Genomic DNA, 20,304 nt, shown 5'->3' with positions numbered 1-20,304 from the left:
TATCTCCTGATATGAAGGTACCATTGCTAGTTTATGCATGAAATTCAAGTGTTAAGCTATGCATTAGAAATAATTTTGTAATATCCCTTTAAGCTTTGCAATTTGTCCACTAAAGCTCTTGAAAATAAAGATTAAGTATGCTTGGCATGTACAATGGTGTGAAAACAATTAGGACTTAAACATTAAATATAAATTGTTTCATTAAGAAACATTCACAAATTGATGCCTAATCTTTTTTTATGTCTGTAAACAATTAATTTAGCCTTATTTTTTTCTTCAAACAAAATCAATCAACAACAATACCCTGGCATGTGTCTCCTTTGGTTGAAACAACTTTGGTGAGATGCTTTCTGTAGCCATCAATCAGTCTCCTACATTGGTCTGATAAAAAGTTTGCCACATTCCTCACTTTCAGCTGTGAGATGCTACCTGCATGTTCACCCTGACTTAAGTCGCCCCACAACATCTCAATTAAATCAAGATCTGATATTAGATTGGATCCAGGGCTTTCCATTTCTTAACCGTCAGCCCGTCATAGGTGGACATAATGGGTTGAAATGTTGTGCCATTGTCATGTTGCAGGATTCAGTTGTGTTAATGAATTTTTAGACATGGTCTCACAGTTTCTCAAGCACCCTCTGATACATGATTGAATTCATGGTGGGTTCTGTAAGCCGGTCAGGTCCTGCTGTGGTGAATGCCCAAACCATGACACTTTCAGTTCTGTCCATTACAGTTGCTATGAGGTTATTTTTCTTCTGATGCTGTATTTGGTTTGTGCCCAACATGACCTCTGTTCTGGTGTCCAAATTATTCCATTTTAGACTAATCTGTCCAAAGAACATTGTTTTTGAAATCCTGGTCTTTGTCTGTGTTTGGCCTGGCAAACTTAAATTGGGTCTTAATGCTTTTTTTGGAGCAAAGGTTTACTCCTTGCAGACCTCCCAAGAAAGTTAATCTTGTGCAGTCACTTTCTGATTATGCTCGCATACACTTTCATATTGTAGCAAGAGCATTCGCTTGGTGCTGTGAGGACATTTTAGGGATTTTTGGAGAGTTCTTTAAGCATCTTGCTTGATCAGCCAAACCTGGGCTCCTTGGCCATTTTTTTTTTTGAATATCCTTCACTTGAAGACTATATCTCAGACATTAGAAGGACTACCTTTAATTACTTACCAGATAATTAAGCTATTACATTCTTTTTTTCTTCTAAAGGTTTCAGAAAGCTTATTTGATCTTTCCTTGGTGTTTACTCTCACTTCAATAGTCAGGAAAACACCAAACTGAATGTTTGGGATATAACATGGCAAACCTCCTTCTAAATTCAAAATACCAAAATATGATAGTAAAAGACACTGACTTTTATGGATTTTTGTAATTCTTTCATCCAAACTGCATTCTAACTTTTTTGGCAGAAATTTCGTTTTTTGTATGTTTGGTGAGGTTGAAAATGATTTAAGCAGTCAACATTCATTAAAACTCTGCTTTATGTGGAGTTGCTACATGGTTATTCAGCGGTCCGGTCATGCAGTGCTGTCTTTTTATTTTTTATTTTAATGGGAGGAATAAAGAATGCACACAAAGTAGACCTCTTTCAGATATGTTCTTTACCAACAAGACTAATTGCATCCATGCTAAGCTGTTTTTAACCATTGAAAAGAACCATGACTTGCTGATACAAACTCAATACTGAAGAAGAATCTGGCCTTCCAGACTCAACAGCCGGACATTTTTATAGCAGAAATCTAGCAGTTCATCAATAAAGGTTCAGAAATTGAACAATGGCATTGTTTTCCTCACTCATTGCCCAACTCTGACGCAGGAGTCTCATTAGTATTGAGTTGCAAATACACTATCCACTCGATAGTTCTAATATTAGACTATGACAATACAGTGTTTTGGAAATATAGACTGACATTCCCATAGACATCTTCTTTTGAGACAGGACCTAAATGCCTGGACAAATAAGCATTTCATGCTAGATAGGATGTGCATTTAAAAGACACAAAGAACCCAAAGATATCTTTGTTCACAAAGGACAAATATAAAAAGAAATTGTGATTGGCCATGTTCATGACAGGTGCTCAGGCAGAATTGATGACAGTTACGGTTCTGTGGTAGAAATCACGCCACTGACTCAAAATCACTTATGAAAACTATTAGCATTAAAAGGAGTTTTCCAAAAATCAAGGGGAAAACAACATTTAAATAATCCAGAGTCTTCTGATCATTTTGACTAGTAGTAAAATGACAGATGGAAACAGGTGGACTGGTTTAGGAATCGAAATGTGACAAGCCATGGGCAATATTTTTAGACTAAATAGGGGAAAGATTGTAGGTGTATCAGCATGACTAGGATGGATATCTGTCATGTATTTGAGGGGTATCATTATTTTGATGTATAGAGGAGCAGTGGTTAAAATTGGACAGCAATAAAGTCACAATTTTGTCCTTGAGAATAGTATATTCAGGGTGTTGTGCGGTATTAGATTTTCGCCACACATAGATATTTGCATCACGACCAATATGCTCAGTTTGGTTCTCAGACGACCAGAACACCTGTCTCCACACATATATTGTGTCTCCTACACACCTCATGGCAAATTTAAAATGTGACTTATAAATGGCTTTCTTATTTGTTTGGTTGGTTTTTGGTTGTGCCATACTTTTTCCATTTACAGATGATGAACTGAACAATGCCTGACATGTCAGCATGAGTCTTGGTCTTCATGATGCCGTTTATTAATTTTAATGCTCTCTAGCAAACCTCTGAGGCCTTCACAGGTCAGCTGGATTTATACTGACAATAACATTATTCATTATTAGGTATATTTTGAAGGGAAATGGTTGTAATGGGTTTTATTTAGTTGATTTTCAAATGTAAAAAAAAAACTAAATCATGGAGCATTTCCTTTGCTCCAATTATGCATTACTTTGAGTTGGGATATCGCATAAAACCCCAAAAACAAACAGTGAAGTTTGTTGTTGTAATGTGACAAAATGTGAAAAGACATGGCATCGCATGTGACAGACACGTCAAAATTTCCTACTTTAATACTTAGTTCCAAAGTGTATGATGGGAGATCTTGGTTGGATATACAGGTTGATTAGGTGAACAGATGTAGCAAACATTAGCTCCCAATAAACATTATGGGAATGTTTTATAAATCTTGAATCATCCAAACACACAGTTACAACAGTGTCAGCCATCGTGTCCTTGTTACAAGGTTTTATTCACCTCACTTGTAACGAGCTGCTGCCTGCCACTAATGCAGTGAACGTTATCAGCAGGTGTGATAAAACTTGAATCCCAAATCTATTACCTGTTCAAAGCATTGCATAACTCAGCCAGGTAACACTTGACTTCTTATCCCAATTAGTCACGCCACTGCTTATATTAAAATTCTGCCCTGAAAGCAGTTTAATTCACTGAATAAATTAGCTACCGCCTCAGCATAATTAGTGTCACACTGAGACACTGGAATAGCCGAGGGGCTGAGGTGGCTAATGGGCAGATACAGGTTCACGAATACACACAAACAAGTATTTTTACAGTATCTTGCTGAAGTATTCACACTCCCTGAAGTATTTGATATTTTGATACATTACAACCACAAACATCAATGTATTTTAAGTGGAAGCATAATATATATATATATATATATATATATATATATATATATATATATTTTACTTTTTTCAATAAAAAAATGAAATTAAGTGTGCACTTGTATCCAGCCCCCTTTACTCTGATACCCTAAATGTAATCGAGTGTTGGAAGTTGTCATCAGAAGCCATTGAATTAATAAAGGGTGTCCAAACGGTATGTGATATAATCTCAATATAAATCTAGTTTTGCTGTGAAGGCCTCACATGTTTTTTAGAGAACATTAGTGACCAAAAAGCAACATGAAGACATAGGAGGCAGCGGACAGGTCAGGGGTTAAGTTGTGGAGAAGTTTAAAGCAGGGCTGGGTTATAAAACAATAACTCATACATAAACATACAGCCAGAACATCAAAGCAATGGATTACTATAGATCCAAGCATGTTCAGGTGTTAAAATGGCCAGGTCAAAATCCAAACCTAAATTTAAATGAGAATCTGTGGCAAGACTTTAAAATTGATGTTCACAGATGCGTCTCTTAGATAGTAAAGGTGGTTCTATAAAGTATTGACTCACTTTGCACAATAAATATACATTGTATAATTTTCTTTTCACTTCACTATTAAGCACTACTTTGTATTAGTCTGTTGTATAAAATCTTAATAAAACAAAGATTGTTTGTGACATGACAAAATGTGAAAACAATGAAGGGGTGTCAATACTTTTGTTAAGATAATGTATTTGAAAATAGAATCTCAGTCTGCTTCTGTAATCAATTTAATTTTGTTCTCTAATGTTCTTTAGCAGCACTTTGCCAAAGGTCACTCTGGCAAGAGTTTAGCATGTTCTTATTATCCTTTAAGGCAAGCAATGTGATCCAAAAGCACTGCTTGCAAAATTTAAGCACTGCTGAGTTTAAATAGCCAAGTGTCCCAGAATATCTGAAATCAGCTGTTTTAAAAGGAACTCAGGAAAAAAATGGGATCAGCAGGACAGCAGGGTTTTATCGGTCAAAGCTTCAGCCATAGTCGCCTTAGATCAGGCTTCTGTCTGACCCCAATATCCTTTGCCACTCATGCTGGCCTATGGGCCGCAGTCCCAAACACACAAACCTTACCGTCCAGAATACGCTGAGTCTCTCAATCCTACTGCCACCGGATGCTGTGGTTTGCATTGGAAGCAGATCATTGGACATATTTTTTCACATTTCAAAGAATCTTTCATGTCTTCTGCTCATTCCTAAAATACAGGTTCTATTTGCCTTTTAGGCATGTGTAATCTGCAGGGTGTTTGGTTTCAGAATGTTATTAAAATAATGTCTCCAACCGATTTAAAAAAAATAATAGCATCAACTCACATTGCAGTTTTGTACCACCAATCTGCATCTTTTTGTATGACTTCAAACAAATCCAGGCTTGATTGTGAGTGGAAGTGACAACCTTCTTTATGCTGTGTATCACTCTCAGCAAAGGCACATTGACTCACTCTACAGATTCTTACATGTTGTGGCATTTTAGCATAAAGTGGGTGCTAACCAGCTCTGTAAGCTTTCACTGTTTCTGCTTTGGATTTCCCAATAGAGGATCAACATTTGTTTCAACATTTGTTATTAAGTAATATGTTTGCTGATTGCGCAAAATTGCTGTTTGTGTCATGCTTCAAACTAAAATTCAAACTGAATTTAAAGACTTCTAACCATCTTGACTTCACATTCCTAAAATCAAAGTCCCTTTGTGGCAATTAGCTCAATTCAAACAGAGTATTTTTCATTTGGAGGAACCACCTTTAAAGAACGTAGTTGATCTCATGTTGTCTAATTTTGTATTTTACCCCACTCAGGATCACAAAGAAAGTTATTCAACTAGCTTGAAACACTTCTTTTATCCAAACTGTTGTAGACACATGAAAAAGTATGAAACCTCCACGGATCAAAGATGAGGTTAATTTGCTCTCTGTGTTTTTCTGAAAGAGGCGACGGATCTGTGGTGTTTAATTTATGAAGGGTGATTCCTATTCTCTCGGGCCGTAGACCTCTAGTGACTCTTCATCTGATGATGGTATTGATCTTTGCTGTTCTCTTAGTTATTGTTTAACTTTTCAAGTCATTAGCAATTGACGCCCGACATGATATTAGACATGCCTTCATCTTTTGAAACGGGAGGGCACAGAGTAGGGTTGGAGCTCGCTGATTTGAATTACAGCATTTCTGTCCAACATCTCAAACGGAAACTTCAAAGATGAACATAACATTGAGGCACATAACTATAAACAACCTAAAAATTGAAATATTCAGCCTTGATAAAGAAGTATGTGGAGCTCACCAATGCGTATGCTGTCCACACCCACAACATTTCTCAAGTCAAACAATAAACACTACACTGTTAAAAAAAAAAGAACTGTACATTGTTTTGATCACAGCTTAAACAAAAGGTCAAAAGAGCCATCAATAAAAACAGTCTTTGCCAATCAACCGCTAAAAAATCTTTGTGGAGGCAGACACTTATCTACAACACGTTGAAGAAAACATGATAGATTCAGTTCTTCATTGATGCCAAAGGCCTCTACTGAATTAAAAGTATAAATTTAGTAGGCCTCTGAAAAGTAAGAGGCTTACAATGTGACTTACTTCAGAGAAAGGTGAGATTGTTTCTATTCCCCATAACCTCATAAATCGTGCAGAGCTGCGAACATGCAAAATGCTACATGTGGGGAAAGGTCAACACTGCATATCACCATGAGTGTAAGATTTGTTGGTGGCAGCATCAAGCAATGGGGAGGCTTTTCCTTAGCAGTGACAGGGAAGCTGCTCAGAATTGGTGGGAAGATGGATATAGATAAATGGTGGAGACTGGGGAGAGAAGTCTACCTTCAGCAGGACAGTGACACTAAACATACAGCCAGAGCTACTTTGGGATGGTTTAGATCAAAGCAGCATGGTTAAGTCAAATTCCAGACCTGAATTCAACTAATAATTTCTGGCAAGACTTGTTGTTCACAAAAACAATCCATCCAATCTGACTCAACTTGAGTGATCTTGCGAGACTGGGCAAAAATTTCAATCTCTAAATGCACAAAGCTAGCTGGTACAGACATAGCCACAAAAACTTGCAGCTGCAATTGTTTTGGAAATATGTTGTTCAAAGTGACTCAGTGGGCTTAGATATAAGATTTTTAAAGCCATGCACTATTTTCTGTTCACTTCAATCACCTTTTTTAATGACAATTTTGATCATAAAAGGTTTTACAAAAACCATTTTAGTTTCCTAAGGCCATTTTGAATATGTTTTCTTGCCATGTTCCTTTAATAGATTTCAGTGTTGATATTAAATCTTCTCCTCCTTCTCTTTTGGTAGCATTGCATCAGCTCTGTGTTTATTTGTGTCAGATGGGATGCTGAAACGTTTGGAGGTGAGCAAAACAAAGGTCAAAACAAATGTGCTGTACTGTACAGGCAGTGTGATGTGCATTTATGAGGCAGAGACCACAGCTGGGGAGAGCAACACATTGGGTTCTCATAACGCAACAGCTGCTCTTGTTACTCCTATGTTGTTTTGAGAGCACATTTGGATGTGCTATCTTATCCATCTGGCTCAATTTTGTTTCTCTCTCTGGCAAAACACTAAATGCCTGAGATATGATCCAAGCATGTTTTGAGGAGAGGGATTCCTAGACGCTGGCAGCACCCCTTATTTGCAAATATTGTGCCCTCTGTACACACACGGGCATGACAAGCTCTCACATTCCTGTTTCTCTCTCCTCCACTTTCATCTCCCACCAGCATTGCTAACCCCCTCCTTTTCCTTTCACTTGGGTTCTCTCTGCCTCCCTCCAAAGCTGTTGTTACTGTGCGGTTCCCGCACATCATTCCACTGTGATGGAAATTAAATGAAGGTGGCTTAGCACAGCTAACAGAGACATGCTTTGAAGGATGTAACCAGGGGAAGCTGCGCTGCCAGATCCTTTTCCATGGACTGTGGATTTGTGCTGCTGAGGCGAGGACACAGCAATCACTCAGCCATGCAGAGGCTCAGAGAAAACGACTAATCTCTACACCTGACCTATGGAAGTCTTACTTTTATACTTTGAAATATTTATGTGCAACAAAACAACGCATCACAATGGTGCTGGAGTGAAGTAGATTTTGCATGTGTAGGTTGATTGCAGTCTGCAGCACACATGGATGTGTTCAGCTTTGTCAAGATGCCAAAGCTTTCAGGGTGAGTTTGACTGTCATGTACTAAGCAGACTGTAAATGTGCCTGTGCGTTTACTGGAAATGTGGCGTGTTCATGTGTTTCAGAGGAATTGCTTTAAAGACTCACGCAGGATTCACATGTTGAGCTATCGCCCTGAAAATGCTGAGTTAATGATCTTTCGAGGGAGCAGATTGTGCAGTCATGTATGATGTGGAATGAATGAGAAAGCGAGGTGGATGGCAGTGGGGGTGGAAACTAAAAGCTAGGGTGATTCATTTGTCTAAACTGTGTGCATCCAAGTTCATACATTTCTTATGCAGCAACTCATTATTGTTTTCCTGCTTAAGTACTCAGGATTCCTACACAATTTAATGTGAATATTTCATGTTTTTCCAAAATTAAAATTCAAAGGTCATTTTTAAGCTAAAATGGATGGATGGATGGATGGATGGATGGATGGATGGATGGATGGATGGATGGACAGACGGATGGACAGATGGATGGATGGATGGAAATACAGTTATTTTTCTATATTCTGTATTTTTTCCATACATATCCAGATCTGGAAATACCTAATTCATACTTTTGCTGACTTAGTTTTGCAGTATAGAAACCCTGATGAATGATAGTGTTATGAATACATCTGTTTCTTTTTATTAGAAGAAAAATGCACTGAAATTGTTTCAGATGGTTAAATGCAAAAGTTAATGTCCCATGTGAAATGATTACTAAGCAAATAGAAATCCAATTTCCTTACCTTTATAATTCAGCATGTTCAACTTTAGGTCAACAGAGGTATTTTATATCTAACAGGTGGTGGGAAAATCTCATGTATTTGTTGCTAATAGCTAAGGAGGATCAGACAAGCATACATAAAAATGGAAAATACATTTTAATCTGTTTTCTTCATAAATATATTTCATTTACTATACGTGGTGAGTGAGAAAACTGGAAAATGAAAAATGAATAGAGCTCTGAAGAATAGCTGCATTCATTGTGAAGAGTGACAACTCACTATGTGAGCCCATGGGTCTGCCAGTGGACATTAATCCTGCCTTGGGATTAGCCTCCATCAGAAACATCACAGACCACTGGTGGAGAAAACAGCTGATCATAAACACAAGATGCTGAATGTGACACTGAAATTATGTGTCACAGACATGGCCATTTGGAGCAGAATCTCACTTATGAGTCATCAACACACTGCACTTGGTTTTTAGAGGGCCAAGAATACAAAAAAAAACAACATTATTGTTGGACAAAGTTCACAACTAGATCCTTTTTAAAGAAAATAAGTGTCAATCATTACACAACTCTAAATATACCATGATATGATAGCAATGTTATTATTAGTCTCCCAGCGTGCATTATGTGTCTCCCAGTGGACCACCAACGTCACTACATCCTGTCACAGTAAATAATGCCATGCACCGTTGTCTCTGATCATTAGTTAACTCTGCTACATTTGCACTTTTCCATTTCATGTTTTGTTTTTCCCACTCTGAGCTGCCAGCAAGAATTTAACACACCATGGTTGAAGCTAGCTAGGCTAAACATTGAACGCCACTTCATGTATAGAAAGATATTAGACATGCAACTTTCCACCATCTCTTCTTATCACCTTTAACTCCTCCAGACATGCAGGTTTTCAGAAACAAAAGCATGCTACTCCATTCATTTCCTACATTGCGATAAAATCTAGTCAGCATTTCCGTGTTGCAAGTTCTTGGCATTGATCTTGGCATTGATCTTTTTGTCAAAAGATAAAAAGCACACCCCCCAAGTATTCCCTTCTGTAACAAAGTTTGAGCCATTTGACCAAAGTGCTTTGAGCTGCTTTGTTCTTTTCATGCACAACTTGAGCCTACCTCAATGAACTGTTTGATACTGTTTGATACCTTTGATACCTTCTGTGGGTGTTGGAAATGGTTTGGCAGCAACAGCAGCCCTCATGCAGTAATGAGCATCAGTCTTACAGATTTATGCAGATATTGTCAATTATCATTTAATCATAGAGCTTGCTAAACTCTGATGGACTGTTAAAATTTGAGAATGGGTAAAAAATTTAATTAGCATCTTTATAATTATAGCGGATATAAAAGAAGAGCAGTCTGATTGATTTCTACCTATCTTGCTGAAGGTTATATCCAGTGGACTTTTATATGTATTAGCAAATACTAGATGCTAAAAGCTGGTCAGGCAAGTGGCTGGGAGTGAGTAAGTAAGGAATACATTGTGCTTATAAACATAGACTGGGCAGTAGCACCTTTCACCGAGCACAAGTCAGAGTTTGTAGCGTTTTGTAGCATTTTGTTTGTAGTTTGTAACATTTGCATTTATTGCTGTACCCCCAAAAACATAAACAAAAAGGGCACTTTAAAGAGTGAGGTGCATTTAAAACATACCAGCTCCAATATGACAGAAATGAATAAAATGAAGCCCCTTATTATTCTGTGTATTCAAAATGCTGACATGATGAGTCTGAAATAAAGATAAACAAAAACAGGCTTCAAATCTGTAATGAGTGCTACTACAAGGAAAAAAGATACTATTTGTACTATACCCTTTACTTAAGCTTTTTAAACAGAGATAGTAAGATTTCCATGAAATTTGGAAAATACATTTAGTCACTAACTGTGTATTTATTATTTAAAGGTTTGATTTATTTTTGATTAACCCAAGTTTGGTAAATCTCTTTGGATAAATCCACAAAGTCTCCAAATTGACATGGAGCTACAGCATTAATCAATCAAATGCTTGTATCAATGTTAACAGTTAACAGTTATTCAGGGGAAAGCAAACCACACATCATGTCCAACTTTGTGCAACTTCGAACAGAGCATTAGGTAGGTTTGAAAACATTTGTGGTAACTTTATCTTTTCTGTTGGTGCATCATTAAACCATGTCATCTCTTCGCCTGCTTATAATACATGGTGCTTGTGTTGCTGCGGTTCATAATGATATCTCCAAGAGCACCCAAACTCCTTATCACCTGACCATCAACTAACTTGAAGTATATCCATACTTTAGACCACCTTACCCTTTGAAAATGTTGAAAGATCTATTACCCTGCTTACTGGACAATCAAACAAACAATGTATCTGCTATGTTTGTTTTGAAACTGTGGCTCAGATGGAGCCAATGAATTACTGAAAATGGATCGCAGCCCCAAAGAAACTGCTACACTTTCGTTTTTGAACACCTCCAAGGCAATGTCTCAAAATCCAGCTGGACATACCAGCAGTGCTGGCAGGTAACATCCTTTGGTCCAGAAGACAAAGTGGTGGGTCTGTTACAAAACCTTTATCATGTTGCTCTGGTGAATTCCTAAAATAAATCTGATGCAATACTGAAAATAATGGAGATTACAACCACCTATATAGTCCAGCATGACCGCTGGTTGCCATGGAGATTGAACATCGGTCTTAACAGAGACATTGCTGACTGCGGAGTCACACTGACTTCATATAGGCATGTCCTCATGGTGCTTGGGCATCAACAGATGTGAAGGTGCCATTTGACGTAAACTGAGCTACTTGTTCACGAACATCTTCCGGACCAGGGAAACAGATTTGTTTCATTGCTTAACTTCAAAATATATGAAAATACAATTAAAGATATGCTGTTGTTCAATTAAGTTATGTGAGGATCTAATTATTTAGAAGTCAGTGTTCATAGTTTCTTAATTCTTAAAGAAACAGATTGTGCTATGAGAAAATAATTTGTACTGTGTCACTTTCTGTTGGAGTTGCTTGTTTGCTTCCATCCAGATTATTTTTGTTAAGTAATACTGATCCATTGTTCAACATGTTTTGACAGCAACCTTTCTACACAGGGAATCATTGGTGTGGACAGGAATTGATTAGCGTTCATGCTCATCAGAGCAAAGCAAAAACCAAAAAAGATATTTCATATACTTAGCCGATAAAATCACAAGCTCTTTGGGATCAGAGGTTCAGAAATGGGTCTGGGTCAGAAACAGGTGCCAACTGGCTAGGGGATGAGGTTGCAAGCATTAATTTTGTTTCTGCCCTTGGGAGCTTTTAACAAAAAAGCAAGAGTGTTGAAACAAAAAGGTTCTGGAGAATCTGTGTCAGCTGCTACAGGGAAAATTTGTCGCTATATTTGGTTAATGTTTTACTTGGAGAGCGGATGAGACTCACAGTTGAACAAGAAATTAGATCTTGTTATAGTCTAACACCTCCTTTTACAGCTTGAAATGCATTGCAATTACAAACTTTAATATATATATATATATATATATATATATATATATATATATATAGATAGAGAGAGAGAGAGAGAGAGAGAGAGACAGAAACAGAGAGAGAGAGGGCGGCGGCGACGACAGAGAGCATCTCAGGATAGTGTGGTAGTGGGGTTGCCCGTGGCAACAATAACTGGGCTTTACCAAAGACAAATACAGCACTGCAAAATTCTGCTATAATGTTAGGGAACACCGACACTATCATTTTAAAGTGAATGTGGCTGTGCTGAAGATTGCAGCATTACTGTAAAGTGGTGATCTGTAGGGAAAAACAATTTTAGCCCCTTTTCAGTTGGTTGCGTTGGGATCTTGTTGCATATAAGCAGGGAACAGCCTTGTTCTTCCACTTTTTATGAGCAGAAATAAAGGACATGTTTACTCACAGGCATATACACAGCAGGACAAAACTGAGTTGTCTACTGGTACCACAGCATACCTGACTTCTCTAGCAGCCTTTGCATTCACAGTGACATTTAAATAGCAGGATGTAAATAACAGATTTGACTGTTTTTCTCCCATGCTGTTAAATTGGCCAAAGGCTTAGAGCTATGTTGGTGGTTGGTGAAGTCAAGCAGAGGGCAGATGCGTTCTGTAACAAAAGACAATGCCTTATGTGCCTTCGAAATGAAGAGCAGAAGGAGAAATCCTTTAATCAGAAAGGTTCCTCTCTGTCTAAAGCACTGCTATGCACATCTTCTCGGTTTCTCTCCACAGACTTCATATTCACAGAATCACATTAACATTCTGACTCTGCATAAAAGTCTGTTTATTCCAAGTCCACTGAGAAAAAACACTCTCACGCCCTCCTCAGTGTGTTTCACAAGGAATCTGAAATCATATTTGCAACATTTCCTGTCACACAGGAGAGCAAAACATATCTTTATTTTTCAGTCAACTTAAAAGACACATTCCCTGGGTTGACAATAAAGTGACAAACCTTCTCACAGCATCAGGTGGATTGAACACATTCATAGTTAATAACTCATTGTATCTACTACTATTAAAAAAGAAAATAAAAACAGCAGATTAAACTGTGCAAGTGTCATTGTAGCGCACTTATCAAAGGTTTACATACATTTATCAGTGGGATGAATGACACTGATTTTTTACTTACTTGAACCATTCCTTTATTGGAAGGCATAAATATACATAATATTACCTGAATGCATCTTAAAAACTACAATCTATTTTTGAAGTTTAAATTTATTGTGGATTTTCTTTTGCACACATGGTCTTAAACAAGGTACTGGCAAAGTTCTGACTAGATACGTGCCCATTCATCTTATGAGAAAAGTCACATTTACGCAGGTTGGTTTCTTGGCATTGATCAGGCATGTAAAGATGTAAGATAGATCACACCTTTCGAAACAGGGCTGAGGTCGAAGCCATTCATGAAGATTATTCTCAGCTGGATTTATTTATTGCAAAACCAGTTTTGATATGTGTTTGAGACAATTGTCCCATTGGATCACCCAACCATGTCCAAGCTTCAAACATGTAGTTTTTGATTTAAGTGAATTTGAAAAATGTTGAGGCAGTCCTGCGTCCTTAATAATAATCCACTACCATGGTGGTACCTCTACCATGCTTTGCAGTTGGTCGATTTTTCTAATGTTTAAAGCCTCACCCAGACTGCCACAAATTTGTCGTTGCCAGTAGCTCAACCTTTTGCTCATGTGTGATCAAAACCTTCCTCCAGAAGGCATTTGGCGTGTCCGTGTGGGTGACAGCCAGTTTAAGTTGTGACTGCTTTTTAATTCAGAATTTTCCTGGTTCTCATTCCATCTTGCTAAACTCACCTCACTGTTGACAGTGACACTGGACTTCCAGCATATTTCAGTTTCTGATAGGCTTGAACTTCGGTAATCCCTGGGTAAAGGATCCCGGTAAATTTCAGTTTATCGAGTGTGACTGTTTGGATCAGATGAATAGAAATTAATGATCCCAAATACACAACAAAACTGAATTTGAAAAGGGTAAAGCAACCTAACATTAAACTTTTAGAAATGCACTTATCTCATACTAATTGAAAATTAATAGACAATGTTTAAAAGCAATGTCTGTGCAAGGAAGTCAAAAAATTTAAAAAAGCTTTACTGCTAAGATTATTTAAATATACCACCAGAATTATACCAAAAACGTCTTGAGGCTACAGAAATTGTGTGGTCCAGGTCCAACTTGCTTAGAGACATTAATCTAAATATTAGTTGGGGTGAAAGTATGGATTTGAGCCTGCATGCATAATGCTAAACCTGTGTGGATTGGAGAAAACCTGCGTCAATTGCCATTGTGCACCCAATTCCTGTTTCTAAAAATTATTGAAGTTGTATATTGTATGACTTTTCTACCCTGAAAAAACAATTCAAATGATTTAAAAGATTTTAAAAACCCCAAATGAATGACATTCATTCACATGATGAGTGGATGCAAACTTCTAGCTGGCACTGTATTTATAGAGCAGAAACTGTCCTTAACATCCTTACTAAAACATGGGCTCAATAAACAGATATGATGGTCATGCAAACTAATGTTGCAATCATTGTGGCTTTCTTGCCCTGAGGCTATTCCCTTATCCTTCCCAAGTGCATGCATGAAACTTAAAAGGGAATTCATGCGTTCGTCCCTTGGTGCTCAGCACATAAACATCACTTGCAGCCACGTGCTCATAGGAGTCACTGACGCAAAGCACTTGTCAAAGGAAATAATGCTCTGAATACCTCATGAAAGAGCAGCTTTATTGCATTCTCTGTGGGTTAGTGCAGACATTTGTTGCCGGAACGGGGTTTCGTATTGCCAGCCCTTGTGGAGATTGTCTGTGTGAATTATTCAAACTAACTTGAGTGTCTGTGTTGGAATGTTGCTCCTCTAAGCAGTAGCCTTCTCTATAATGCATTAACACTCCCTTCATCATTAGGAACTCCGCCTTTTATGGCAACAGAATGTTAATCTGTGACAAGCATGTGTTGAAAAAGATGGATGTAAAATTAACCACTTGGATCGAGAAGAGATTACAGGACACAGTTCATGCAGCTTTTATGAAAGACTGAGAAGTCATCTTTTCCCTATTTCTCAAACACTACAATCATTGTCTTTATTTAAATATATGTTTATCTTTCTTAAGATATCAAAAACAATTAGGTGTAAAACATCCTCTAATCATGTTCAGTTTTAGATATTAAAAAGCTGCTAGGTGTTGTGATAGCAAAGAAAAAGTACTGATGTGTTTCATCGACTCCAAACATGGAGGTTAATTCCCTTTTTCCCTTGGTCTTATTATAGTTTAAAGATTGCTGTTTGGCTGCTACCAATTAAATTAACAAGTAGGATCTAAAGAAATGCCAATGCATAAGGCCATCAAGCATTTTTAAGCTAAAGAAATTCCCTACTGATCTACATTTACTTCTAATTGTCCTACAGTGACTCTTGGGTAACCTGTTCATGAATTGTGTAGCATGGGTTACCTACTTAGAGGTTGATTACTTAGTCCGATGTGACTGTGTAGGCATTATTTATTAATGCTCGATGAGGAAGATCGTTTTCACTGTCCACCAGCGAGTGAACCCTTTGAGCCTCTCGGTTAGTATGGACTGCTGCGACTCAGTGGTATGATGCATCTCCCATGTGCATACAGAAGAAATCAAAGATCATTGTAACTTTGACTGCAGTGATATTAAAAGAAATTGGGACTTAGAGCGGCAGAAAACTGATTTTTTTGGACCAGTCTTTTTCTTCAGATACACATCCTAAAGGGACGTTATTTGAAATTGTAAGTATTAGTTATTATGTTGTAGACTTTGGGAGAAAATAACCCAGTGAGGATAAGGTCTTGTAGTTAGGAAATTGTAAACATTATGAAGAGGACCTGGACTGTTTTTAAGCAACACCATCAAACACTTATGACATAGATGGACATAGATCTAATAAGTCAAGTCAAGTTTATTTATATAGCGCTTTTCAGCAACAAGGCACTCAAAGCACTGATAATAGTATTCAACATGTTCATTTGAGCTGTTCTAATTTTACAACATTGGAGCCTGTACCCAATTAATGTACTGTGGGCCAGATAAATCAATATCCATGTGGAAACATTAGTATCTTCTACACCACTGGTTTGGGAAATAAATCAGATAGCTAAAATTGTTCAGGGGGCTCAGAAGGTTGAGCACAGGGATGCAGAGAGACAACCTTTCCAAGGGACCTTCCGGTGTCAACATCTCTCACAAAGAGTTTGGGACTTGAGTGTGAAACTTGGACTTGAGTTGCAATCAAGAGGTGATTCAGATTTATGGTCTTTTAAACCACTGTCTAATGTAATCTCTGGGAAAAAGTAAGGCAGTGAGGAAGCAGACAGAGATGCACACATTCTCATTTGAAATGGTGTGTTTGATTTAAGGGCCAGGGGCAGTTCCATACTGCAGACTGTTCATGTTAGCTGTAGCCTAATGAGCTTCATAATAACCATATGGATATCTGTCTAACTGAACTTGTTGTCTAATGAGTTTAAGTTATTTTAGAACAAAATAAACAACTCACTTTTGATATTTTATTTATTTATTCATGCTGATAGGCTAGTGTTGTTACAAAGACAATTCCAGCACTTCAAAATAAAAGCACTTCCTTATCTCTCATTCCTTCAATATATTGCACCTCACAATTTTCTTTGTTTCTCACAACCTAAGATGCAGTGACTCATGGGAGTTACTACTTTTCTAACCCCCATTTAGCAGGTAGCTGTGCTGCAGTGCTAATGCTTACTTGTTTTTTTTAGAGGGTGTATTCACACCTGCCAATTTGTTTCACTTTAAACAGACCTGAGTTTGTTTCCCCCTCTTGGTCTGGACCTTTAATGCAAGTGTGAATACACTCAAGCGAACCCGGACCAAACAACCGGACTGAGACCCAAGTTTGGCGGTAGTCTTTCAAATGGACTCTGGTGTGGTTTGCTTCTGGTGTGAAAACAAACCAGCCTCGATCCGACCTTACAAACAAAAACATAGGTCTCTTTCGACTTAACAAGTCACCTTAGCAGTGACCGTTATACTGAAATCTCACCTGAACCATGGTCTGTTGCTTAGCAACACCTGCGTATTTTAGCTCGGTGCTAAGCACAAATATGCAGCACAGAGGCACTGCATGTCGCACTTTCACAGTTGTTCTCCTTCATTTCTGGGTCTGTGCTCAGTTCCGACCCCATCATTTCTGTCCAATGGGAGAATTGATCGTCACACCCATGGCTTTGTTTACAAGCTATAGGTCACTTGAAAAAATACAATGTGAAGCGATCCGTACCAAGCAAAAAAAAAAAATAAAGTTCACTTTTGGTTCGGACCAAACAAGCGGACCAAAGGACTTTCCTGATGTGAATACACCCTAGGTTTCACTGATGTTCCACTCATTAAGACAGAGGACTGGGACTTTTTCTGGAGCTGGCTTACCCGAGGGCACTCGTCCTCTTTCAACTTTCCTGTCAGGCTGCCTTCTCTAGATATATTATGGAGTCTATGGCGAATATCAGTACTTAAAAGAATCACACAACATAATAGGTACTGGAAGAGGGAGATCTAAGCTAATACTAATAATTCCAAGTTCCTGCAGCTAGTTGTGCTGCAGTGCTATTACTGGCAGGTACATGAATAGGATTGGTAAGTGAACTTGATTTCAGATGCATTTGTTTTTATTTCAAGTAAAGACAATTGTGCTCACATCCTGGTTTTGAAAAAGTTTTTATTTTCTTTATATTCTAATTTTGTAAAGTTACTTGAGTTGAGTTGTGGTATCCTGCAGCCACCAAATGGGGGGTGCAAACATCATTAATGATTGTGTACTAACATAACAATGCATGTTTCACTATATTACTTTTTTAATAAATCAGTAATGGTTTAATGCACCCAGCATGTCCTAAGTGTTTCTTTTAAGTGTTGTATTATTTTGCAGCTATCAAGTTTTACTGAATACTTCTTCTAGTATTTGGAAAATTAAACTTGTAGATTATGTTGAAGATTTTTATTCATATCTCATGAGGTTCCCACATGAACCCAAACAAATACAGACACCGAGACATACTCCCATGTAAATATACAAGACAACTGCGCACAATTCATTATCATTGCTACTGTACTTGCGGGAAACATTTTAGAGGGAAAGAAAGAGGAGCTTTAAATAATGAATGTGAAGAGCCCTGGTAGAAGCAATGGCAGGCAGTCCTTTGAAGTGACATAACTTTCTGCCACCACTTTCATAGCATTACCACTGTGCAGACACAGGCAGTGATAAAGGGAAGAAAACGAGGGGGTTCATGGAAACGCAGCATGAATAAGCTCCAACCAGTCCCAGTTTTCTTGAAAGCCTCGACGCTGTGGCACAAAGAAATGACAATGAAGAGTTTGGTTTTGTTAGTAAAATCAGAAAATGATGTAATAGATTTTTAAAGGGTAGCTATCTTTGGTTACATCTAATAGTTTCATAGTTGCCTGGTGATATATTATCATATCGGTTTAACAGTGAGTCACTAAAGTAAGTGGTTAAAATGAAGATTCCTCTGGGCTTTATTTATAAAGACTGGGCTGACATCCAAAAATAAAGCCAATTTCATGCATCTCAAGCATAAGATTGAGGCATGACATCGCTGTCTGTGAATCGAGCTTATGTAATTAATTTGATTTGTATTCACTCACTGAACTGCGCCTATGGAACATTGTTTGTCACACTGGAGTCACATGACCCCGTTGTCACTTGACTTAAATCATTTTATGGCAGTGCAGGAAATCTATTTTGGGATCTCGGCATTGTTTTATTTTTGTAATAACTCCATATTATTTTAACTTTTACATTTACACACAGGCCTTTTATATGGTTTTACATAATTCTCTCCATGTTCTGCACCTTTGCAGCCACAGGACAAAATCCTCAGGTTGGCCACCCCCTTCAGGGACCTGGAGTGCTTCCCAAGGACCCCCAAATGGATGGGACATGGGCACCATCAGGGAGGGGCGTGACTGCTACATCAAGTAAGTGCCCTGTGTTTAAAGAAACAGATGGGGAGCTCTCCCCAACCCAGATGCTTCATGAGGCATTTGCCAACCTGTGATTATTTCGGCCACGTCACAGCCTCCACATTGTCTCCATCAGTGCATTCAGAATACTGATTCTTTTTTTCTCTTCCCTCCACTGCTGCACGCAGACACTGCCCTTACCGACTCTCTTTCTCTCTTTCTCTCTCCTTATCTCTCTCTCTCTCTCTCACGCTCCCATACACCCACTATACTTTCTTATGCAGTCTCCCAAATGCAGAAGAGGAGTTTAGAAGGTGTGAGTGTGCATTCTGCTGCAGTTGATCAAATTCACCTCCACTATGATTTTCTTTCTTTCTTTTTTACAAGAGGATGTTGGGTTGTTATGCTGTCAGCGTAGTTGATTCTTCATAAGTGGCACTTGAGGCAATCTGTCCAGGCAGGTAAAAACAACATTGAGTTTTTTCATTTCTATGTATTCAATGTAGTGTAACAAGTGAGTGTTTTCTCTTTAGCTGCATGCATTTTTCTAGACAACACTGCTGTGCATGCAACCCTACTCTGCAAAATATTTACACACAACATTAATTATTATTAATGGTTTGCTAAAAAGTAAAATACAATACAAATGTAGATTTAATGTTCCAGATGCATCTAAACGAGCTATTATTTTAAATGGTTTACAAAAGAGGAGTAGAGCACTTGTCACACATGGGTTGTAGCACGAGAAGCGTGATGTCAGAGGAGTTATATAAGAAGTACGGAGCAGTGAAAGTGCTGGATGCCGAGTGTGTCTGCATAAGACAGATCATGGAGGCTTGTTTGGCTCCAGCTCCTGCTTTCTAAATTTGAGGAAGACTCATGAATAATCAAACATCCCTTCCTGAGACTGTCTGAGGCTGCGTTTGGGCTAGTTTGGCTCCAGGGTGCTGATGTTAAATACTTGGGTTTTTCTCAACAGAACACATGCCAAGTCTGCGTGACACAAGCACATGAATAAAGTAATATGGATTTAATATTTAGTTTGACACTCATTTCTTGCAAATTTGGGTACACTTTCGAGACCAAAACAAAAATATATTGAGAAGGTGATGAGCACAGTGGATTTATCATTCATCATTATAACACTAATGAAACAAACAGAATTTTACCAATCCATTAGGATAGATATCAATACTTTGAATACAAATTATGTAACTTTAACAGCTTTGAGATAGATTTATTA

The 20,304-nt window shown here is 38.0% G+C and overlaps 1 protein-coding gene across 3 annotated transcripts in view; it reads left to right on the top strand.

Moving 5' to 3' along the window:
* Positions 1 to 20,304, top strand: part of frmpd4 (FERM and PDZ domain containing 4) — a 47,322-nt gene that overhangs the window by 225 nt on the left and 26,793 nt on the right. The window contains exons 1-2 of one of the 3 annotated variants that reach the window (XM_047371482.1): positions 7,431 to 7,823; positions 18,960 to 19,076. In XM_047371482.1, the coding sequence (XP_047227438.1) occupies positions 7,783 to 7,823; positions 18,960 to 19,076 (158 nt within the window). In that variant the 5' untranslated portion in view covers positions 7,431 to 7,782. Of the gene's footprint in view, positions 1 to 7,430; positions 7,824 to 18,959; positions 19,077 to 19,348; positions 19,523 to 20,304 lie in introns of those variants that run through there. The other 2 variants (XM_047371480.1, XM_047371483.1) reach the window with 2 other exon arrangements.

Source organism: Girardinichthys multiradiatus, chromosome 7 (genome assembly GCF_021462225.1).
Source record: "Girardinichthys multiradiatus isolate DD_20200921_A chromosome 7, DD_fGirMul_XY1, whole genome shotgun sequence".
In the NCBI taxonomy this organism is placed as follows: Eukaryota; Metazoa; Chordata; class Actinopteri; order Cyprinodontiformes; family Goodeidae; genus Girardinichthys; species Girardinichthys multiradiatus.
This window is presented reverse-complemented; position numbering and strand designations above follow the sequence as displayed.